The sequence below is a fragment of the Amaranthus tricolor genome, chromosome 2 (genome assembly GCF_026212465.1).
Source record: "Amaranthus tricolor cultivar Red isolate AtriRed21 chromosome 2, ASM2621246v1, whole genome shotgun sequence".
Taxonomy (NCBI): domain Eukaryota; kingdom Viridiplantae; phylum Streptophyta; class Magnoliopsida; order Caryophyllales; family Amaranthaceae; genus Amaranthus; species Amaranthus tricolor.
Genome location: NC_080048.1, coordinates 5,266,768 through 5,291,583, shown reverse-complemented (window position 1 = coordinate 5,291,583; position 24,816 = coordinate 5,266,768). Strand labels below are relative to the sequence as shown.

The window sequence follows — 24,816 nt, the reverse complement described above, 5'->3', positions numbered from 1 at the left end:
AATGATATATTCAACTTTAAAAGTGATTTTTTTCGATTACAGTTTTGACTTAGAAACACTGGTCATCCTTTTGACCAATTATATCATCCCAAAATATTATATTTTAAGTTTCAACCCATAAACCCGTTTATATCGTTTGTACTAACTTAACCATTTTCACTTGATCAATTATTCTTAAATAGAAGTAATGGATAAACAAAAGAATGATACAAGTAGTTTATCCTTTTGTGTGAATGAATAATCAAAAGGCTAGCTTTTAATCTAAATTAGATACCACAATCGTCTTGAATATTTATTAACTTTTTGAATAATCTAGCATAAACGTACCTTTCAAAAATATAAAGCAACTTTACAATTTGATATTATTTTAATTTTAGTTAACGAAAATTAGTTTAAAGAGAAATTAATTTTTTAAAATACTTTAATAGTATTATTTTTAGAAAAAACTGACATTAATAATTCAACCTTTCGCTCGCTCGTTGTGAGTAATCCACCTTTAAATTATTTTCTAATAATCCAACATTTGCCTTTAATTCACACTTATAAATAATCCAACCTTTGTTTTAGTTTGCTAGCAGCATACCCTATTATTACCTATTGTTAGTAATTTGGTATGGTGTGAGCAAATATTTGACAAAAGTTAGATCATTAAAAAATAACCCAAATGTGAGAGATTATTCACAGTGAATAGATGAAAAATTGAATTATTAATGTCAATTTATAAAATATTGTTTTGATAAATGTATATGAACATCATTAATACAAAAATATTGCAACATGAATTATATACTACTATAATTTTTATATTTACCAAACGTGTATATATACAAGCTTGATAAAACATTAGATGATATAGTATTTTTTTTTTCTGACTTAATTATGTGATAAATAATGTCATTCATTTATATTTCTAGCCTTTAAAAATAATTTTTAATTAGAAAAAATTATGAAAAACAACTTTATAAAAATGATTTTTTGTAAAAAAAAAAACCTAGATTAACTTTTTTTTTTTTCAAAAACTACATACAACGTAATATTGTTGCCAATACTACTTAAAAACTAATGGGATTGTAATTGGGTTTTTTTTTGCAAGCATTATGCTTTGTATTACATTTACAATTAAAGTCTATTGAAAAAGCTTTGTACTTGGATGCTTTAATGGAACAAAATACATGTTGAATCACTATAATTTTTTGTTTAATATTTTCCGCTATTCAAATCAGTAAATAATTTCAATTAACAACTACTGCTAATAGTCATTTGCCAAATAATTTTGACTAGCTTGATCGTAAATTTGATTGGAGTTGCTTGTAAATGTTGAAGAGATATGATTGATTGATGAATGTAGTAGTGTGAACTTTGTTGCATATGTGTGGAATGTGGATAGTGGACTTATATTGTTGAAGTTGGCTTTGATGGAGGAGCAACAATGTGGTGTGCAGGTGCAACGTATGAGGTTTTGAGCATGTTTAACATATTTAATTGTACAGGACTTTGAAGAATTGAGGATATTTATATTAAATTATGAAGTATATATTTAAAAATATAAAGTTGTTAGAAAAATATCATAATTTTTAAAATTTCGCATGACCTTTAAAAAACTTATTAAATTTTATTCCGCTTGCAGCATGTTGCATATCAGGTTGAATCAACTTGTGATGATAACCAATATTTTTTTCTAAAGAATCCGAAAATCTAGGATATTACAATCATCCTTAATCTTTTCCCTATTATTGTAAAATATTTGTTATGGTTGGGAGGCTACTTGGAATGTAGAGAGATAGGATCCAATCAATATTCAATAGAATTGAATTGTCAGATTATACAATTCTACAAACAAACTTGAATATGCTAAACTTTTTAGTATTTGTTCATAATTATTTATTTTAAAAGTTTAAATCAATGAATTATAGTTTCTGTGACTTTAACTTTTTAGAAAAAAATCAAAAAAAAAAATTCAAACATATTTTTTTGGTTTGTAGACTTCAAACCTCTAGCTTTTTCACGATTCATGAAAATTAAGTCTTGTCACAATTTGAGCATGTTTTGTTTTCTCATATATGAAAAAAAAAATTTTATTATGATAAGAAAATAGTTTTGTTATATACTTGTGAAATAGTATGAAAGAAAACATACCCTCAACCTTACGCATGGCATTATTTACCATCATTGATGAAACAATATTGTGGTAGACAAAATTTATTTTGGAAAAAATGGGATAATAAAAGATGTCAATATCTTGATTACCCAATATATAAGCAATAAACCAATAACTTATCACCTAACAATGGACATAAAATGAAGTTGCAAAAAGATAACTTTCTACCTCTAATTTTGCTCCACTTTTTATTTTGATTTATCCTACTAATTTTATATTTTTGTTTTGGCAATTGGTCACATTATTTTTATTTTAATCTTAATCACAAATTTTACTCTCTTTTTATTTTAATCATTCGTTTTTATTTTCCACTTATTTTTTGTCTCATTTTACTGAGCATTTATTAATTTTGACCTTAAAGGTATCAATTTCAACGTAAAGTAATACTTAAACATATCAATTAAAGTAAAAAATTTCAATTTGAACTTATAAGTGATCAATTTTGACGTTAAATTGATCAATTTTTACCTAAATATGGTTTTGTTTCACAATTTTTAGGACGAAGTTATATAAAATAATATTATTCTATTATTCTATAGATGAATTTCAAACAACAAATGAGTAATCAATAAAAAAATCAATAATAGTGTTAAAACTATTAACATATTTAATTTGAACTAAATGCTATACAATTTGAATACTCATTTTTAAAACGATAATTGAAGATTAGAAATTCAAAATTGAGTTAGATTATAAAACATCATTGTCAAATTATATGTCATAATTTAACTATTAACATATTCAATTTAAACTAAAACTTATACAATATCTTTATAGACATTGAATACTTATTTTGAAAACGACAATTGAAGCTTATACATTCAAAATTTAGTTAGATCATAAAACATCAATGGTCAATTTATATGTCATAATTTAACTATTAACATATTCAATTTGAAATATATATATATATATATATATATATATATATATATATATATATATATATATATATATATATATATATATATATATATATATATATATATATATATATATATATATACACTTTTCATTTTTATTTGTGTCTTTAATTTTGCAAAATTTTCTTTTTTGATTGTGATCTTACCTATTTTTAAAATTTCATTCTTTCTCGATCTCATTCATAAATGATAAATCAGACATTTCTTTCATTTAGCTGTCATTATTTATCTTATTCTTCAACTAAAAATTAATAACTTACCAAAATCCCCTTGTCACTTTGTGTCAATCTCAAAGGTACTTAATAAACATGCAAGATAATATTATTTGATAAATATAGTTACTACGCAAATACTTCTATAAAAACTATAAAAAAACGAGAAAGTATAATACACATATATGCCCTATTTTCATATAGGGATGGTCATAGGTAGAGTATGATTAGTCTAGATCATGTTCAACTATATGAGGAATGAGAGTTTAGACCCATTAATTATTTTGGATCTAGTCCAGGACTCTTAGGGTTTAAAAATTTTAGACCTAGACAAGAATGCCATATTTAATAATTATGATTATAAATAGATCCATAATAGGTCCTTAATAAGTTTAATTAAATTATTCATTCTTACTTTTCTACATTTTAGAAGTTTAATTACTTCTAAAATGAGTATATTAATTGTAAATAAGTTAGTCCAAATGAATATAAACAATTCTAGAATGAGTTCAAATTTGATTTTGGGTTGAGCCGCTGAGTAATGGGTCAAATAGTTTGGATCTGGTAGGTTTAGGTTTTAAATAGGTCTAAAGAGTGGATTTGAGTCTTTAGACATTATACCTAAACACAAACTCAATTATTTATTTGGACTCAAACCCGGATTCAAATCTATTAGATCTTAAAAACTCGGACCTAAATTCTAAAATTAGGATTGAATTACTTTTGAGTTTGGGACGGGTTCAATAAGATACGGGACTATGACGATCCCATGCCCATGTGACCAAATAACCTTAATTATTACAAAAATTCTTAAATGAGATAGGCTATTTGAGAGACGTTTCTAATTTGTCCAACTCAATTAATTGATTAAAAAAAGGAAAAAAAAAAACTTTAAAAAACATAAAAACCCTTATTTTTCTCCTTCTTCTTCATCAAAACCCTCCATGACTTTTCTCTCTTTTCTCTATCAAAACCATTCATGACTATCTTCCTTCTTCAATTTAATTTTAACCATTAAATTTACTAAATAAAACTAAGTTATGATTCAATTAGAGTTTATTTTAAGGACTTCCTTCATTATTAAACCTAGAACAATTTAAACCTTTAATTTACAATTGTGAAAGCGTTTGTTATCCAAATTGAATTTTGTTTCATTCTGCATGTGTGATTTTACTTTTTGCTCAGCCTGATTTGATTTTTATTCATTTATTTCTCAAGTAACTATTTTATTTCATTGGCCAAAATCTTACTTCCTTTGTTTTGATTTTCATTGACATACTTCACTTCAAATCCCTACTTGCATAACATAAAACCCTACTTGACAGACTCTAAACCCCTACTTAACATACTATAAAACATTACTTGACATATAATAATTCACTAATTGACATACCCTAAAACTTAACTTCATATACCATAAACCCACTACATTACATACCTTAAACCCCTACTTAACATACCGTTCATATTTACTTGACAACCATATACCCCTACTTGACACACCATTAATCCCTACTTGATTCATTAAAATAACTACTTGAGTCTTGACTCAATAATACCTACTTTTATTGATAACATTTACTATAAACTATCCTAGTACCTGCTTGTACATGTAAAATATATATTGTGAGCCATTATAATACTTACTTCCACTAGTAAAAATGACTATTATGACTCAACAAATTGCATATTTCATCTAATAAAAATACCAATTGTGTTCATGATATATAAAGTAAAGGTTTTTAGTATGTGTAGTAGGTGATTGTGATATGTCAAATAAGGTTTAGTGATTGTCATATAGGTGTTTTTAGTATTTAAAGTATATATATATATATATATATATATATATATATATATATATATATATATATATATATATATATATATATATGTATATATATATATGTATATATATATATGTATATATATATATGTATATATATATATGTATATATGTATATATATATATGTATATATATATATGTATATATATATATATGTATATATATATATGTATATATATATATATGTATATATATATATGTATATATATATATATATGTATATATATATATGTATATATGTATATATATATATGTATATATATATGTATATATATATATATATATATATATATATATATATATATATATATATATATATATATATGTATATATATATGTATATATATATATATATATATATATATATATATATATATATATATATATATATATATATATATATATATATATATATATATATATATATATATATATATATATATATATATATATATATATATATATAAACATGTTGAGGAAAGAGTAATATCAATATTATTGATTGATGATTAAAGAGTACAAGTACTTTTATGATCTATTAGAACCATCATGTTGCATTGAATAAAAGTACTTGTATTGTACAATGTTTTAACACTATTATTGATAGTGTTATTGACCATTTATTGTTGTTTAAAATTCATCTATAGAATAATAAAATAATACCATTTTATTAACTTTATTCTCAAATTGAGAAACAGAACCATATTTAGGTAGAAATTGATCAGTTTAACGTCAAAATTGATCACAAATAGGTCCAAATAAATTTTTTTTTATGTTAATTGATCTGTTTAAAGTTTACTTTAAGTTGAAATTGATACCTTTAAGGTCAAAATTAATACATTAAAATTGAAAAATGTCCAGAAAATGAAAAAAACGGGAGAAAACATGTGAGATTGATACACGCGCAAATTGGGCCGGCCCAAATTGACGGTCTCATTATGAGACCGTCTCGTCCAAGACCAGCTATTAAAAAAAATGATCCAAGGTTGAATTTATTCACGGCAGATGGATAAAAAGTTGTATTATTAATATTAGTTTTTATTTTTTTTTCTCTTCATTACTTGGCATCAATCCATCAACTCCAAATATTGACCTCTTTTGTCACATCTCCATTCCAAAATCAAATTGCACCCAAGAACACTACTCCACGTGGAAGATTGTACAAATTGGCACCCTCACCCAAGCACTATGTACTCTTGCTCAACATTCAATAACACTACTACTCCATCTTTTTACATGCACCCTTTCAAAGTTCTCATCTTTTCTCTTCAAAATCTGTTTGTTCATCTTCCAACATTTCATTTAGAATTAACTTAATAGACTACAATAAAAATGAATGGTAAAAGGAGAAAGTTTCATACTGAAGAAAACACTAATTATGGTGATGAAACTGATAAAGTGTACAAATTTCATGTTCTTCTACCAAATGGAATTACTGTTGATGTGATTAGAAGGAACCCAAAAGATTCTATGTCTTTAGAATCATTCATACATAAAGTTAAGGAAAAATGCTTCATTGTTTTGAGGCAAACACAGAGTTTGAAACCCATGAGAAAGGTTTTATGGGATCATAAGGAGTTGTATTTACAAGATATTAAGGGTAATCGGTACCGGAATCAAATATGTTTTGATAAGTTTATGCCTAACAAAACTCATATTTTGACACTTTTTGTGAGTCTCTTTACTTAAATTACTGTTTACTATAAGTGTTGCTTAATGGCTTTTGATCTTTTGGGTGATTTGTTTTGGTTGAAGGCTATTTTTTTTTTGGGGTGGGGGGGTGGGGTTTATGGTTTGAGGGTAAAAGTATTCATCAATGTTAGTATGATTAAAATTGATTAAGTTGAGAGTCGAGTCTTGTTTAAGTTGAATCATATAAAACTTTTCTAAGGAGGAACAATGAGTTCGATTCTCGCTATTATTTCTACCCTTTCCAAAAGATGATTGGGAGAATTTTTTTTTTTTGGAAAGTTAAAAGGAAATAAAATAGTGATATTTTAAACCAAATCCGTAGTGTTTTTTCTCTTTTATACATCACATCTGTACATTTATACTATTATTTTATTCATAACATGAAAAATGACTTGTTTTTTTCAAGGGGTTTCTAAAGTTTTATTGTTATTTGAGGTAGAAGTATTTAGCATGTTGGTTTTGTGCTTACTTCCTTACTCCTATATGTTTCTTGTTTGTTGGAGTAAATGTTTTCTCCCTTGTTTGACATCTGGGTCTATCAATGGTTTGGTAGAGCTGTGAGTGATGTTCATAAAAGTTAGTACCTTTTTATGGGTTGAGGGCAGAGTGTAAAAATGCGGTAGTGGTCACAATCGCGGTGCTAAAACGGTGTTGAGGTAACGAGTGTAATGCCGTTATCATAACGCCTAAATATCAGTTGCAACCATAACATATCCCTTGATGCTTTCCATAACTGGCTTTTTAATAACAATGCAAGAAATATCGGTTTGTTGTTTTGAAACCCTTTATAACGCGGACGACTTGATAAAATGCGGCCTTGTTTTTATATTATGGTGGAGTGTCTTTTGATATGTTCAGGGGAGTATAAGCATGGAGTGGTCTTTATTCTAAATGTTCTTTTATATTAGTTTATTGCACTTTGAAATTGTTTATCTGAAGTATTTTTAGGTTTCATGGCTCATTGAATGGGATTCCATTGTGGATATAATCGGACTATAATGGACTATATTAAAATACTTATTAAATCACCGAGACTTTTTTATATATGCAAAGTGACATTATATTTGATACCAAAGATCAACAGAAAACAACATCTTTGTTATAATAATGAGGATAAAAGGTTGTGTATACTTGACCCTAAATCTCGCCTAGATGGGAGCCCGAGCCACCAATGGCTTTGGGTTAATGGAATGTTATTTTCGCATCGCTGATTGAATACTTGCCCTTTTGTCACTTTTGATGGTGTTCACTGTGTAAACTGTAATCACAGCATTGTGTCAACTGATTATGTACTTTCGTAGCCTAATTGTGTTAACTTATTTGCTAATGTTTTCTTGCATAGGATGGTGCTCATCACTCGATTAATACCTTCGAGGTTTGTGAATTTCGACTTCTCGAACATATGCTCATTGTTGTTGGCCGTTTTACCATTGAATTGATCAGCTTATTGCTTACTTTTGTTGTTCCCCTTCATATTTTGTTTGGGTGTTTGACAGAACATGTGGGATTTAACCCCAGATACCGATTTGTTGACCGAGCTCCCAGATGATTACACATTTGAGACTGCCCTGGCTGATTTGATTGTAAGTTGTCGCGATTTGAATCAGAAATGAGATGGTTCACATTCGGTTTTTTGGTGTATTGATTGCATAAATGCATTTGTTTTGGCAGGACAATTCCTTGCAGGCAGTGTGGTCTAATGGCAAAGGCGAAAGGAGGCTGATAAGGTTAATTCTCCTTTTGTTCTCGGTATATATAGTCTTCTGCTATTCCAGGGATGTGTATCTTAACATATTTGTGACTTTGTGAGTGATTCAATATCTAAAATGGTCATCATAATACTGGTGGCCATTTCTGGTGACAAGTTCTTATAGGCCATGACAATTCGTCACATGATCACCCCATTGGCCTACTTGTGTGGACACACCACGGTGCACCCGTGGGCTCAGGCCCAAAAACCAACGGGTAATGAGCTTTGACTTGCATACAACACATGATAAGTTAACTCTTTCTCAAAACCATATGGTATTAGTAGGATTACTCACCAAGGGTTATATGCAAGTTCACAACCCCCAACAGTATTTGCCTTTCTAGTTTTATAATCTGTATTTGGTATGGTTTGAATCATATCCTTTCTTTTTCATCGGCTCAACGATTATTTCAGTCGATAAATAGCAGCAATTTAGATGTCGCTACTTGGCGCTTATGCAGTATATGCTCCTTGCTGCTTGCCGCTTGCTGAATCTTTGAATCAGTAACTGCATAATGGATCATAGAACTTTTTACTTATGTTGTTTGGCTACTTGATACACCGAAGACAATTTGTTTTGCAGAGTTGAGGTTAACGAGGATGAGGTTTCCATATTCGACTCTGGGCCTGGCATGGACGGAAGTGATGAGCATTCAATAGTGAAGTGGTATATTCAGAATGTCCATCTTCGAATTGTGGTCTTTTATGGTTTTGTTTCCTGGCTATATGTACCTATATTATAGATAATCCTTTTGATTCTTAATCTTGCTCCTTGTCAGGGGAAAAATGGGTGCTTCCGTTCACCGATCATCCAAAAAACTTGCTATTGGCGGAAGACCTCCGTTTCTCGTGGTAATGTAAAAATATATTTGATCCAATCTAGTGGAAACTATATTTGAACTCATATTTTATAAAAAAAACAAGCTTGCCTTTGGAAGTGATAATATATTTGTTAGTATCTCTTTCCCCTTTTGTCTAACAAAGAATGCTCCTATAAAACATAAAAACCATAAAATCATTTTATTCTATGATGTTCATAATACATGGAGTTTACTACTTGCATAAGCAATTTGAGCATATTCCATTAAGGTAAATGATATATACAACCCAAATGTGTATATAAAAAGCTAAATATTGAAATATTTAGTGAAAAGTAGATATAAGATCCATTGTTATATATGTAAGTTATCTTAAAATTATGAAGTAATTTCATTTTAGAGGATATATATAATGCTTAAAGACCCTAAGCGTTTGAATATATAATTTCCCTCTTTATTATACAAGGCCTAGATTTACTATTCTGTTTCATCATCATCATTATCATCAACCCAATATCGCGCTCGAAAACAGGGATTGGGTGAGGAAAGGTGACAGATAATCCATACCTGCTCTCCCTTCGAAGGGAGGACTAGAGGAATGTGGTCAATTTACTATGTTGTTTATATCACTTAAAAGCTGAAAATTTTTATTTTCATCTTTAGTTGTGATATTGCTGCTAGGAGACCTTGAATACTTGTGAGAAACATGGGAATTTTTACTATGGAACTTGACATTGTTTTTGAATAGTTTTTTTTCTTTTCTTTGTAGCCTAACTTTGGGATGTTTGGATACGGTGGTACAATTGCTTCTATGCATTTAGGAAGGTATGATTATAATCTTCTATTGATAGACTGACCTGTTGCAGTGGTCGTATAACGTGGTTTGCGTTCTCTCTGAATTCTGTTCCTTTTGTAGGCATGCTGTAGTGTCTGCAAAAACCGAGGAGTCTAAGAAAGTTTATTGGCTTCGTTTGGAGAGGGAAGCTTTACTTAAACGATCTGGTTCTGATCTTAACTGGAAGGTATTACATTTTCTTTTGTATGTGAGCTTTTTAAGGCCATTGATCGTGCACCCTTTTTCCTTAAACAAGATGTTCTTGCATTAGAACTCATTTTAGTTTCTCAGACAATGTTATTTTCTTCAGGCTGCTGGTGGAATCCGAGATCCATCAGACACGGAGAATGAATTATCCCCTCATGGTAGTTTTACAAAGGTACTTTATGTGCATGTCGACTTCCTTTGAGGCCTTTACAGTTTTCTCCTTGGTGTGATCTGTTGATTGTTATCAAAGCAACATCCTCTAATGGAACTTCAGCGAAAAAAATAATATACAAGTATTATTTAAGATGTCATCAACATTGCTTCGAAAATCTTTCACTGGACTTACGTTAATTTTTTCTTTCCTCCTTAAGTGTTAGTTTTGTGCGTTTCTATAGGTTTAGAGATCCTAGTTATCTTGTTGAGTTTAATAGTATTTTGTTTCTATTATTACAAGCCGCATGATGATCTATCAGATGCTTTTTGTTGGTTCAAACATTCTATTACCACGCTTTATTAAGTTGCTCGCACTTAGGCGATGTTTTGGAGGGGTCGGCTGTACGCAATATAACCCTTGTAAGTTATCACAAAGAGGTTTTTTTTACTGATCCTGGTAGAAAATATCACTTACTAGTTCATATACATTATAAGTGCACATAATTCAATGAGCCAATTTATTTATTTTGTTTTTTATACTGGGGCAAGGATAATTCCCTCTAGGCACGAGGGAGAAGGAGAATTGATCTTCATGTAGATGGTGAAAATCGAACCCTTATCAAAACTGGGTTTGATGAAATACATACATTGAAAAGTCGTTGCCTTCCAATTCCTTTATAGATGTGCATTACGTCTAGAACATCTAGATTTTTAGATTTTACAATTATGGTGGCATGAGCATTGTTATCAGCTGTGCTGACTTCTGATCCTCATCTACTGCAGATTGTCATGAAGCCTAAGTTGAAACTACCCGATATATACCAACTTCAGTGCAAACTCAAGGATATTTATTTTCCTTACATTCAGGTATGCCCATGTTTGGCCTTCTTTAAGATAAAAACTTATGATTCTAATTGCACGAGCATTATAATTTTGTATGTGCGAGAAATATTCCCTTCCTCTTTTGGATTTTGAAAATATTTTTATCTTTCTCTTGGCATGGTTACTTAAGAAGTCGATATTGAAGTTGACGATGTGTTTAGTTGGCTTCAAAAAGTGCTATTAGAAAATCATTCACAATTGAAAATCCATTCATGTTGGGAATTCAGTAATCTATTCATGTCTTGGAAACATATTCTCTCACTCATGAGTCTTAACTCCTCAACTTGCTCAAACGTTTGCGGGATATTGCAAACATGCTTGACTAGAAAAAGAACTTTTGTCCTGACGTCACATTAGTTGTATTCTCCGCGACAGATTTACGATTATATCTTGGTTTAATATTGCTGTGGCATTTTTGTGCAGTGTGACGAGATTTCAAAGTCAGGGAGGACTACAACATTGGTGGACTTCCAGGTTTCATACTGAATTCTCTTATCTTTTCGAGGTTCTGTGAGCGGCATTTTTGTGCAGTTGATGCAAAGTGTTTTTTTATCGTGTCTTCTGTAAAAAAAGCTAATTTTCTAGTTTTGTTTTTGACAAAAATTCTTATTTGAAAGTTCTTGATCGTTCATGAATCTATTTGCTATATTGTATTTTTCTATATTTCTTCGTTTTAACAGTGTCTAAATTCATGTCAGCTCTATTGCTACATGTTTATTTTTGTTATGGTCATTCATGGTGGTCAAAATGACCTTGTATTTTCGTTGTATTTGAGGTTATTCAGATGCTTACTGGTGTGCCTTTTCCACTGACCTTGGATTTGCAGATTAACGACACCAATTTAGCTGAAATTGAAGGTGGTGAAGTGGCAGTGACGAATTTGAATTCTTGTAATGGCCCAGACTTTGTTATTAACCTTCATTTGTCTATTGAAGAAGACAAGGATGCATCTAAATCTTCAGGTTAAGTTTGGAACACTATCTTTCTCAGCATTTTGAATAATCTGTTTTAGAAAACCTGTTTTAAAACATTGAAGTCACATACACTCTTCCCCGAGATAGTTTGGTGTTTTCTCATCAAGAGAGACTTCCTTCTGATCCTGTTGACTCTTCACTATTTTATGCTCTTCATTAACTTCTCTTACGACTACAACCTTTTATCTCTTTTGATTAGGATATGATCTGTCGTCACTCAACCCTCCCCAGGCCTTGATCATGCCTTCCATGAGCGTTAGAGGTGTTCATTCGGGTCACCAGGTTGATTTTGGGCTAGGTGTTTCGGGTCATTTTGAATTCGGATTTTGTGTCTATATTGTCTTTTACATAATTGTAAATCATTTTTGAAGTCGGGTCAAATCGGGTACGGTTACAAGGTTGGATTTGTTTTGAACATATCTAATGAGCGAGATATACCGGGTATGATGATGATAATGACGACTAACTTCTTTTATGACTGCTTTTAGGTGTAAATGCTGTTTGTGAAGGAAACGCGCGCCTGAAGTGTGTTTACTTTCCCATTACTGAGGTACAGGAATTCGGTTAGCATAGATTTTAGTTTTTTCAATAGGATCCTAAAATTATTATGCTTGAATCTTCTCTCCAGGGCAAGGAGAATATTGAAAGAATTTTGGAAAAACTGAATTCTGATGGTTTTGTAATTAAAGAAGACTTTACAACCTTCAGCCGTATATCCATCAGGCGGTTGGGTCGTCTGCTTCCTGAAGCTCGCTGGGTTAGTTGGTGATCAAAACGGCTTTTTTGTGCTTTAGTGCGTGCTTCAAAATTGTTGTTTTTTGATAATTATATTGCCGTGTCAACTCTTATATTGTGCGGTATAGGGGCTGCTACCTTTTATGCAACCCATTAAGAGGGGAGGCAATGCTCACACATTGAGGGAATGCTCCTCAAGAGTCAAATGCTTCATCGGTAAGATTGCTCGAGTTACATAAATCCTCTCTTAAATGTTATAAGTTTGGACTACCCTTTGTTTCTCGGTTCGTCTTTTGATGAAACTTTTAATATTGCAGATACTGATGCTGGTTTTAATCCAATACCTTCCAAGGTATTTAACAGACGTGTTTTGATGCATCATATCTTAGTTTTTTTCACATTGAAGTTGTAAAATAACAGACGTGTTTCGATGCATAGTTATCATACTACAAAGTAATAACCAGTGTCACATGATCCGCTAGATACCTCGCGAATTGCAAATCAATAAAAGCGAATTATGTTTGGTTTTAGACTATTTTTGAGTTATTTTGAGCGATTTGCGAATTTAAAAGGCGAAATAACTAGTGAATAATGTTTCACTGGTATAAACTGGTAATTGTTGTACCATGTTTTTAAAGCCTCAATATCAAATGTTTGTTGTTTCAGACTGATCTAGCGCCTCATCACCCTTTTACTAAAGCATTGAAGGATTTGGGGGCTGAAATTTCTTCGAGAGAAAAGGGTGACTTTCTTCGTCTGTGTTTCTGATGCTGTGAAAATGTTTTTGGTCGTAAGGTATACATTTTAATTGTAAAATTCTTGTAGTGGTTAAGGTTCAGATTTCAAGATGCGGAAAGGAATTGACGTTGCAACGACTGGAAAGGGAGTATCAAGATTGGATTCTCCAGATGCATAGTAAATACGATGACGATTGCAACCTTGGTGTTGATGAACCCGATGTGATTGTTGATGCATCTAACATAGAAGAACTGGGCATATCATCTGGTGGTACAGTATATTGTCTTTTATTTTTCCTTCTGGTTTCTTTTCGTTCTATCTTCTCTATCTTTATCCTATACTTTTCCTGTTTACCCTATTACTCACCAACGTGGAATAAGGAAATAAGTCATCTGATGTTTCATGCTTTGATGGTGTATTGCTCTACAACTAGTCTAAATTACAAATTAATTCTTACTCAAGAATTTATTTGTTGTTCGAATATAAGTGGATTTTCTTAAAGTTTTCAGGACAACAATAATCGTTTTGTGAATATTTTAAAAGAATTTTGAACTTTTTTTATCATGCAGAAAAATGTAAAATTAGGGTGAGGTGAACGGGTTTGAAGTTGCTTTATTTTGTTTATGAGAAATGGTTATTGCCTTTGTCCCAAAACAAGTTGATTTTTAGCTAAAACTCTTATCTATTTTGCTCATTAATTTGCTATATGATAGTACTGTTGTTTGATTTTCCAAGAAAAGTATTATTGTATAATGTATAACAATTTAAAGTGTCAAAGTTTTGGCTTATATATGACTACTGTACAAGCATGAAAAATAATGATGATGCTCTATCTCGGAGACCATAAAAAGTCCAAGAGGGAGTCATTTTTGGTGGATGTCGCGGTTTTATGTCAATGAGCTTTTCTTTTATGGTTGTAGCTTGGAGGGTTCATAAAGCTATCAGTCGGAAGGGAAAATCTTGGAATAGAGGACGAAAAGTAAAGATTCTCAAAGGTGCAGGGCCTGGTTGTCATAAGAACAACATTTTTGCAACATTAGAGTATTTTTTACTCGAAGGCATTGAAGAAAATGTTGGCGGTAAGTGATTTTGGCTATATACATTGTTATATCCTATTTTACTAGGACTCTTCATTTTGCTTCACGCACCTGTGTTCGTTCCTTGATCCTTGGATATTGGTATGACACTTTGACACTTCTTTTTAGGCGTAAAATTGAATATTTAGACGTATTCGGCACTTGGACACGTACCAGTATCCAACATCAGTACCCGAGTCCAATTAACATGAGTTATATCATTCTATAATATGCATGATATGTTGCAAATAGTTATCATGTATATTGTGATCTTTTCTTATGTGTTGCTGCTCACTAACAGTGGACTTGTTCTTGTGTATGAACAGGAGAGGCACGAGTTATATGCCGGTATGAGCAATTTTATCTACTGATATTTATTGCTCGCTTATAGTGGACTTCGTTTTTGTGTCTAATGATATTTGATTTTTGAAGGCCACTTGGCGTTGAGGATGGAGATGGTAGTGTGCTCACAGTTTCAAACGATTCTTGTCCAAACTTAAAACTTGGAAACTCTATATCTCTGCCCATCATGGTGATAGATTCGGGAAAGGTTAGGGTGCTTTCCCATATATAGTTTCTTTTTCGTCACTAATCTCCAGTATGTCTACTAATTCCTATTATTTCTTTTCCTTGTAGTGTACTGCTGTTAGTGACAATGAATGGAACAACCAACTTAACAAGCTGAGTCTGAAAGTTCCTTCATCAATTCAAATATTAGGAAAAGAACACTGCAAATTCTTGGGTATTGACGGGGTACGTAATTAGTTTAGCTGTTTAATATTTTGACCTTTTTTGTGATGGGTTAGAAATCATAGGAAAAGATTATTTTTTTTTGCATTTAATTGTGAAGAGCTCCTAGATATATAAAGCAATCTTTATCATCCATGAGAACATACAAGAGATTTTCTAGAAAGTGAACTAGTTACAATCTATGTTACTTGGACTCAGGTACTGATGTTGGATACTGATACGTGTCCAAGTATCAGATACATCTAAATGTTCAATTTTACGCCTAAAATCTAAATATTCAATTTTACGCCTGAAATGAAGTGTCTAAGTGCCATACCAATGTCTGAGAATCAAGGATCGGACATGATTACGTGAAACAAAATGAAGTGTCCGAGTACAATTCATCGTTTAATTAATGTCTTTTTTATGGTATATGTTCTTTGTTGAATCGGCTAAGATTTTCATCACCACCAATATTGCAACACCACTTGCGTTTGTCCTATTTGGTTTGCAAAGTTTGAGTACAATGATGTCCATCGATACATATTAAGCTCACAACTTTTTTCTATTCTATATAGTTAACAACATCTTACTTTGTTTATGCATTGCATTCCAGGCATTACCTACAGATGCTTCAGTTTATGCTGGGTCACTACGTCCATCAGAAGTCGTAGCTGTTCTACGGCCTTCAAATTTTGTTCCAAGTCATAGTGTTAATGACTTGGATCAAAAATACATTTTGAGGGACCATTTTGAGATGTCCCTGGATTTAACATTTAAGGCTGCAACTAGAAAATCCACCAAGATAGACCAAATTTTTTCAGGAACTGTTACAAGTTCGTCATGTAAAGGATACCATGGTTTGTATATATTTTCAATAAGCTCCATCCTGGGTTTATTTCAAAAATCTGGGGTGTATACATTCTCCTTCCGAATAGTAAGTGCCAAATTCCTTCTCTAGCTATTTTGCATCCTATATTTGCTGTTAAATGCTAATACATTAGGATTTGTCTCCCTACAGAAAAAATCTGCTGCGTCACAATGTGCCATTGAGTGTGAAAAAGTTGTAAAAGTCAATGCGTCGCCGAATGTCAAACGCTGGGAACTCTCAAAAAATGACCACAATGTGCCATTGAGTGTGAGGTACACCCCCAATCTTGGATGCCCCTCATTATCCAGATTTTTTAAGGAGTAACTGAGTTTCTGTGTCACCCATGTTTGATGTGCACTAATTTGGGTTTTGCTGACATGAAAAGGAAGGAAAATTTATAAGATATATGCATTGAACCTTCAAATCAACTAAAGTTTGTTATCCGCAATGCCATTAAGTGTCTCCCACTTAGGCAAGGGTTTGGAGGGGGTCAAAAGTATGCAACCCTACCCTTGTTAGTGATAACAAAAGAGGTTCCTTTTGGTTGACCGTTGGAATTTGGAAGCAATCATTAGTTACAATTTCACATTAATAAGAAGTGTACACGATTTAATGAGTCGTTTTAATATAGTCCATTACAATCTGAAACTCAAGAACTATAAATTTATGGCCCCATCTCAATAAAGGACTCTCCACTAATCTTAAACTTAAGTATACAAATTTGACTTTTTGACATGTTGAAGTTGAAGTGAACTGCTACCATACATCACTCAGGCCATGCCTTTCATACATAATTGATTGATTTTTGTCACTGCATATATACAGTCTTTAGTATGCATGACTGTAGCAACTAGCAAGATTTGAGCCTCCCCCTCGGGAGAAAGAGTGGGATTCGGGGTTGTATGTTGAACTTACCATTCTCCACTTTTCTGTTGTTTTCTTAGCTTGAATAATCGCATCAAACCTCTCTAAAAAAAAACCTTTCACCCATTCTCTGTATGAGCCTTGTTAAGTGGAAGATTTATATGCTTCACTGTTAGTACTTATAATTTTGTAATTTGCATGCTGTTATTCTCCCAAGAAGCTTTAATCTTTCCATAAGAATCTTAAATAGTGGATTGGACCACATATTTGTATGTTTGCTCTACTGTACTTATATGGTTATACATGTCTATTTGTCATCTCCTCTGATCCTCTCGTCATTTGTTGTCTTCGAATTTTGTATCATTCTTTCTTCCTTTACTTGCAATGTTTTTGCCTGTTAGCGATAATTCCTCGAGAGCAGTGGATCGAGTTCCGAAATAAATGAAATTTGACTTTCATCTATGACAACCATGGCAGCCGGCAGAATCTGATAGTGCATTGTTCTATCTACAGCGTAGGTTCTTCTTTCCCATCATTGTCAATTGCACGATATGATGGATATGACAATATCATTCCATTTAAAGTTACCCCAAAGATAGAATTCCAGTTGATTTCCAACAGCATTGTGCTTTCCCCAAAGAGAAGCACAAAGGTGGAACTTTCAATAGATAAGTCTCATATGAAAGTTTCGGTATGTCAAACCTTTTGGTTGTACAAATTTGAGCTGATCTTGCAGCCACTTTGATTGTCATGTAGAATTTTATTTTATTATAATTTTTATTTTCAGAATACACGGATAACTACTGATAAATTAGACAATATTCGCCCAAGTTATGAAGCCACATTGGCTTTGTCTCAGCCTAATGATAAAAAGCCATTTTTAAGCATTCCATGTCAAGGTACTTTTGCATTGTATTGATATCAGTGTTCAAGTCTTTATCTTTCTGGCAATAACAAATTTAGTCTTTATGTCAGTTTTTCCTGGACCTCCACATTTTGTCCGCTTCCATATGTCAGAGTCAGGCAAAGAATTACTTCCCAATGAGGTGGTTTACGACATGAGACTGGAGGTATATAATTAAGTTTTTTGAAAGTTGTTTTGCTCCAAATATTTCCATAGTAAATCCCATTATACCATCTATGTAACCACCGCATTTCCTTTTATTTCATGATTTGATCGCATGGATATCAAATGGCTTTTAAATAGATTTTCTATTAATGTCTTTATGATGTCACTAACTGCAGCATTGAATTAAAAGATATATCTAACTAAAACACCTATGGTATTGTAACATGTAGCATTATTTAGTAAAACAGAAGGCAAGTATACGAGGAATCTATGGGGTTTTGACTTCAGATCTTTGAATATGAAACCTCCTTTATTGAATTATTTGCGGAAGAAATTATTTTAGTGTTTATTTAACAACTAGAATAGAAGCAATTTCCATGGACAATTGTGGTTTAGGAAGCTCATCAGGCTAGTCATCTCTAGGAACTTTGTTATGATTCATGGCTTCTTTGTTATACAGATAAGGTAAGGAAGAGTTTCTTGAAATTCTAAAGACTTCACCGATGTTGTTGAATTGTTTTGCACGCTTTCGATGTAGCACTACACTATATTCAATTTATGACCAGATGCATAGAAGAAAGAATATGGTATTGTTTTACATATGTAGGGTTGTAGATGATTTTGGCATAATTATTTTCAGGTGCTAGATAGACATCATAATCATGTGCAAGGGGGCACAGAAATAGAGCTTGACCTTTATGGTTTCTCTTTCATGGATGAGATTGGTCGAAAGCGAAAGGTTCCGGTCTTCTACTTAACATCTTGCTTTGAACATGTTTATTTTAATGGCATTCTCATGGTTCATAAGGTTTTTGTACCTTATTATAGTTTGCACAATATCTATGGATTGTATTGATTATGAAAATGGGAATTTATTATACTCCATACCATTTTCGATCCTTCATAAAAAATTTTAAATTGTTTGTTGATTATTTTTTGGCAAGCTCTTGGAATTTGGTTGACTTGCACTTGAGATTATCACTTCTTTTTTGGTTACAGGTTGATGATGATGGCTTTATTGATCTTAATGACCTTTTGAGGGTCACTGGAAGTTATGGTAATCCAGGTAAAGACTTTAATATTTATGACTTTTAGGTCCAATTAGATTCCACTCTCTTTAGTAGTATGATCATCGCTGATGCAATGAGTTATAGAAAAGGAAACCAATATCGCAAAATAGTACATGCTTTTTGCATCCCTAGACCGAATAGCCCAAAGTTGCAATTACCAAGTATTATGGTTATAATGGTATTCTCACCGAAAAAGATAATAGTATTACTATTAGATTAGCCATTTTATATGTATGCATTGTTGTATAGTTAAAAAATGCAAGTTTCGGTCGCAGTCATGGTAACGGCCACGAAACGTCTTTCTCGGTCAAAGTAGATATCTTCGCAATTGTCTTATCCTACGTTTCGATTGCATTAAACTCGTAATCTTTGCCATACATTTGCAGTGCTGTGATATGAGCAATATTTTCCGCTATGTTGGTTGATAATCATGAGATAGTACTGTCTAGAATATTTCTTCTTTTAATAAAATGGCTCTTTAAGCTCGTAGAGTTTGTTAACTAGTTTCAGCCAAGGGTCTCATTGGCCGCGACCTCCTTATCTGTTTTGATAAGGCTATGGTCTACTGTCATCCAACCCTCTCCAGCCCCCTATTCATAGATTCTATTATTGGGATATTCCATGTATGATGATGATTGTGATGATTAACGATGTCATTTGCTGATATCATGATTTTTTAGTGTCCCTTACCGTCATTTCTAATGAGAAGACCATTGCTTACAAAAAGTTTCAAGTTGAAATGCGTCAACTGAGGTTGGCGACAATGGTTAGTTCTACTTTGCTTTTTAATGAAAGAAGTCTTTTCTCCCCACCCCACCTTTCAATTCTGATGTCTTCAGTGATTTTTCTGGTCTAAGGTCCCTGAAGTTTGTCAACCTGGGTCAACTCTAAAAGACCTATCCTTTGAAGTTGTTGATTCTATCGGAACTGTTGATACAACCGTACATGATTCAGAGAAATACGCATTTCACACACTTAGAATAATGTCAGACTTTGGAGGCGTTGAATCGATAAGATATGCCTTTAAGCACGGACGATGCATTATTCCTTCAATTACTCTTCCGTATAAAGATGGATGTTTTTTCATCAAGGCTTCTCACTCCCATCACGCAGAACTACAGTTGAAGTTTCAGGTTATAGATTTCTTCATAAGGCTCATCTATTCATTTGCTCTTTACTTCATTTTTATTACGATTGCATCCCGCTTCACTTCGCAGATTTCGGTCTCAAGTTCATTTGTAGAGCCTCGTGCTACATCTCATGTCCAAGCTTCAAAACAGTATTCCCTGAATGAAAGTTTTGCTCCCCATTCAGTTTCTGATGCTCCAGGCGAGTTTCACGAATTGGAGGTATAATGGCCGGACATACTAAATCTCTTATTAATTGTGTTTGGTTTCGGGGTAAACTGTTGACTAATTTATGTGCAAAATTTAACTGAGCGCCTACGCTTTTTTTATATAGGCTACCATTATAAATTCTCAAAGGGAACCGGACTGTGATGTTGTGTTGCCCCTCCGAACTCAAAGTCTGAACCATGGGGTTTCTGCTTCAGATATTAACTTTGTTCCCGCGACAGGAAAGGTTTCCCCGTTAGCAGAGTCAAAAGTGCAAAAGCAGGTACCGAAAGAAAGCATGATAACTATCTTGTTTTGTAGTTATCTTAGCATCCCTTTAACATTTACGAGAAAGTTAGTGAATCGGGTGTTTAACTATGGCCTTATAGTAAAATTCTTCTGTTCAGTCTGCTCTTGCAGAAACTCCAGAGAAGTATCATCGAAATTATGGGTTTAACGATGACATAATCGATTCTCCGGTTGCTTTGATCACTGGTGCTGATACTTATACTCCTGAGCGTGCAATTAGTTTGACAGGACCCGACTTGTTGATGGACTTTGAGGTAGGATCAAATCGGAAAAAATCTCTTTATTATATAACTAACATATGGTTAAGGTTGTATAGATCTGACCCCCTAAACCTCGCCTAGGTGGGAGCCATTTAATGGTGTTGGGGTAATGAATGTATTTTGTGATTAATGGTTTAAATATTTAAACAGTTTCTTGAAACCTATGTACTGTCACATGATCTACTAATCTCCTTGTGAATCGCGAATCAAAAAAAGAGAATTATGGTCGGTTTTGGGTATTTTGGGGTCAGCGAATTACGAATCCAAAAAACGAATTAACTAGCGAATCATGTTACACTGATTACCTGTGTGTTTACATTTTGACGCGTTTAGTTTTTTTCTCTTTAGAGCATAGAAAATGATTTTTTCCGGAGTGCATCTGAAATAAAATGTTTAGAAAATGACTTGAAATGGTGCGTCTTACACAAGGAGGAACTCGAAGAAAATTTGACGCAGTTGCAAGGTTAGTCTAATCATATTTCAGTCGTTATTTGAGAAATCATACCATCCTAACGAACTGTCATGGCTCTCGTCCTGTCGTTTTTTTGGTCATTTTTAGCTTCCAAGGAACTGCTGCCAGCGCTAGATCACATCTCTCCGAAGGAAGTGGTGCTGGATAAAATAGAAAAGAAGGTTGATTCAGCCGCGTCCATATACAGCATTGCTTCAAGGAATGTGCGACTAAAGAATCAACACCTTGAATTTATCGCTGATGTGGTTGGCTTAGTTGCCCTTCTTGCAACAGTTTCAACACCCGAACTTAGTCGGTAAATATTCTTTCTCGGTGTATGCTCGACAATAAACCTGTCTCCCGATGACCTTATTTATTCGTTACACAGTTCATTGGCGGAGTATTTAGGAGAAGATCAAATGCTAGCAATCGTTTGCCAATCCAATGTCGCATTGACTATGCCAGATAGGTATAAAGACGTCCTCATGTCCTTAGCCAGTGAGTTAGGGCAACGCATCAAGCACCGTCAACATATTATATGTCTCGAGGACTTAAGGCAAGTCCTTATCCAACATAAGAAACACTTACTCTAGAATTTCATGCAATTCATGCTGACTTAACATAGTTGACAGTACATATGCTGGCGGTGTTCTAGAAACTGATCCTCAAAGACGGTTGGCTTTACCAAATCCGATCTTACTAGATGGAACGACCCCACATGGCTTCTTAGGTTATGCTGTCAATTTAATTGACATTGTTGCTGAACATCGTCAAACTAAGACAGTCACAGGGCATGGACTACGCGAAACCTTATTTTATAGACTCTTCAGGGAGCTCCAAGTTTATAAAACAAATATCGACATGATATTAGCACGCGGGTGTATCACCGATGGAGCGATATCTCTAGACGGAGGTGCTATACATGGAAAGGGCATAATCAATCTCCTAAACGGGTATAGTGCACTCTTTCCATTCATAAACTCCGTATGCTAAAACTTTATAACCCGAGGTGACGCAATTTTTTTCTTTGTTTCTTTTAGGGAAATCGGTGTTTGTTTCCCTATTGTTCTACGCGATCCTGAATTGGTTATGGAGAAAATGAAATCGGACATAGATTTAGCAGAGAAAGCTATCGACGTAATCAGTCAACGTAGGAGTGCAAAGTTGAAGATATTCTACGAAAAGAAGGATCAATACACGAAGATTATCGAGGACAAAGAAATAGTGCAAAAACTTAAACTACTCGAGAATACTCGAATGAGTTCGTCACCCTTCCTTTTGAAGCCATGATTAGTAGTTCTAGGGACCTTTTGGAGTAGTTTTTGAGCTTAAATATTTATGTATATAGTATCAGGATACGAACAAGGATTAGGATAAGGGGTGCATTTTGTGAATAGCTTCAAAGTACAGAACATAGGAAGCGCATTCGTATTCGACTATTCGGTATCCTGCTTTTTGGTGCACTGGGAAAGAACATAAGGCAGCTTGTAAGTACAGAAGTATGTAATGTGTATGGTGCAGTTCAGTCATAGTTGATCGAGTTAGATATGATCAACCTGCTGGGTTAAACCCGATTGATGATCGATCATTTTGACAGTTCAAGTCGTAACTAAGTCGTACAATGTCAAATGTTTATACATACAAATCATTGATATTGTCGCTAGCGGTTTTTTGTATGTGAAGAACAATGAAAATGTTATCGGTTCTGTTTGCTTTGTTTTTCCCCGTTGAATTTCATTTCTACAGGATTAAAAATCCTAATATTTGATTTATTTAAACATAATTTTGAACAAAATTTGTATTGTCGTTTTATTGAGAATCCTCCATTTTTAATAGTAAACACAATCAATCATCCAAGGATATGGAAAACACATTTTAATTTATGAACTTGAGAGCATTCCATTTGAGTATAAGAATAAAAAGGCATAAAATAAGAGCGAAATTGCTAATAACAAATTAATTGCTAATAATAAACTAATTTGTGCTTGATTTGATGAGATATTATTTATTGTCAATTAAACTACTTATTGAATACTATAATAGGTGAAAGCAATATTAAATATTATTTAAAATAGATTCACAAATTACTTATTTTTATTAAAAAAAAAAAATTAAACCATTACAATGGGTAATAACAAATTAACAGTTTGTTAGAAAAAACTATTACCATTGGTAAAAGTAATATTAAATATATTTTCAATATGGCGTATGTGGGTCGGAAAAATCGGCATATAAGAGCTCATTTAAAACGGATATTCACACTAGGCGGCCCGAAAAACTATTACCACCAGTAAAAATATCGATAAATATCTTCTTGATTTGCTTGTTATGAAAATCGGCATTTGAGCACTCAATTTGAAATTAGGCGCCTCATACAGTGATCGCAACATCTATTTTTTGAAAAGAAACTATTAGCACTGATGAAATAACGTCAAATATCTTTTCGATTTGTGTTTCGGGAAAGTAGGAGGATTAGTATTGAATACTCAATTTGATCAATTTCCAACATAGTCGCCGCATTTGAGGATTCGTTTTTTGAAAAACGATGCTAAATATGTGGTACTTTGAGTTGAGATTTTTAAAAAGAACTAATATATATCTCATATCAATAAGGTATATTTTCTTTTCAAGGGAGTCTATTTGCTAAAAAGCTCCACAATTAAGTGTGTTTCGTGGTAAGAAATCTTGGGATGGTGACCTCTTGAAAAGTTTTCTCGAGTGCGCATGAATAAGGGCAAAGTGGCTGAAAGAACTCGTGTCAGTCTGTGGGGCTAGTCTACAATATCCTTGGGTAGTCATTGGTGGTCGGATGAGGCCTTGGTGTTACAAGTGATATCAGATCAACCCTATAACTGTGGCTGA

General features: G+C 32.7%; 1 protein-coding gene across 1 annotated transcript; it reads left to right on the top strand.

Moving 5' to 3' along the window:
* Positions 1 to 6,348: 6,348 nt before the first annotated feature.
* Positions 6,349 to 23,847, top strand: LOC130805118 (structural maintenance of chromosomes flexible hinge domain-containing protein GMI1). Its single transcript, XM_057669768.1, has 38 exons — positions 6,349 to 6,808; positions 8,172 to 8,204; positions 8,326 to 8,412; positions 8,501 to 8,556; positions 9,163 to 9,246; positions 9,359 to 9,431; positions 10,167 to 10,222; positions 10,314 to 10,419; positions 10,543 to 10,611; positions 11,376 to 11,459; positions 11,898 to 11,948; positions 12,301 to 12,436; positions 12,937 to 12,998; positions 13,077 to 13,205; positions 13,312 to 13,399; positions 13,501 to 13,535; positions 13,850 to 13,925; positions 14,009 to 14,191; positions 14,842 to 15,000; positions 15,324 to 15,345; positions 15,430 to 15,547; positions 15,634 to 15,750; positions 16,343 to 16,663; positions 16,748 to 16,869; positions 17,975 to 18,152; positions 18,249 to 18,360; positions 18,437 to 18,531; positions 19,171 to 19,269; positions 19,530 to 19,596; positions 20,281 to 20,366; positions 20,458 to 20,949; positions 21,062 to 21,217; positions 21,342 to 21,497; positions 21,852 to 21,966; positions 22,063 to 22,270; positions 22,343 to 22,510; positions 22,587 to 22,907; positions 22,995 to 23,847. Exons 1-38 carry the CDS (start codon positions 6,470 to 6,472, stop codon positions 23,242 to 23,244), a joined length of 5,109 nt encoding a protein of 1,702 aa, XP_057525751.1. The 5' UTR covers positions 6,349 to 6,469; the 3' UTR covers positions 23,245 to 23,847.
* The last annotated feature ends 969 nt before the right edge of the window (positions 23,848 to 24,816 follow it).

What these genes read in the sequence shown, in the direction of transcription:
- LOC130805118 (XM_057669768.1), top strand. Translation starts at nt 6,470, where the DNA reads ATGAATGGTAAAAGGAGAAAGTTTCATACTGAAGAAAACACTAATTAT. An exon ending in TGCTTCCTGAAGCTCGCTGG is followed by an intron (nt 13,206 to 13,311) that starts GTTAGTTGGTGA and finishes TGTGCGGTATAG; the next exon opens with GGGCTGCTACCTTTTATGCA. An exon ending in ACTTGTTGATGGACTTTGAG is followed by an intron (nt 21,498 to 21,851) that starts GTAGGATCAAAT and finishes TTTTCTCTTTAG; the next exon opens with AGCATAGAAAATGATTTTTT.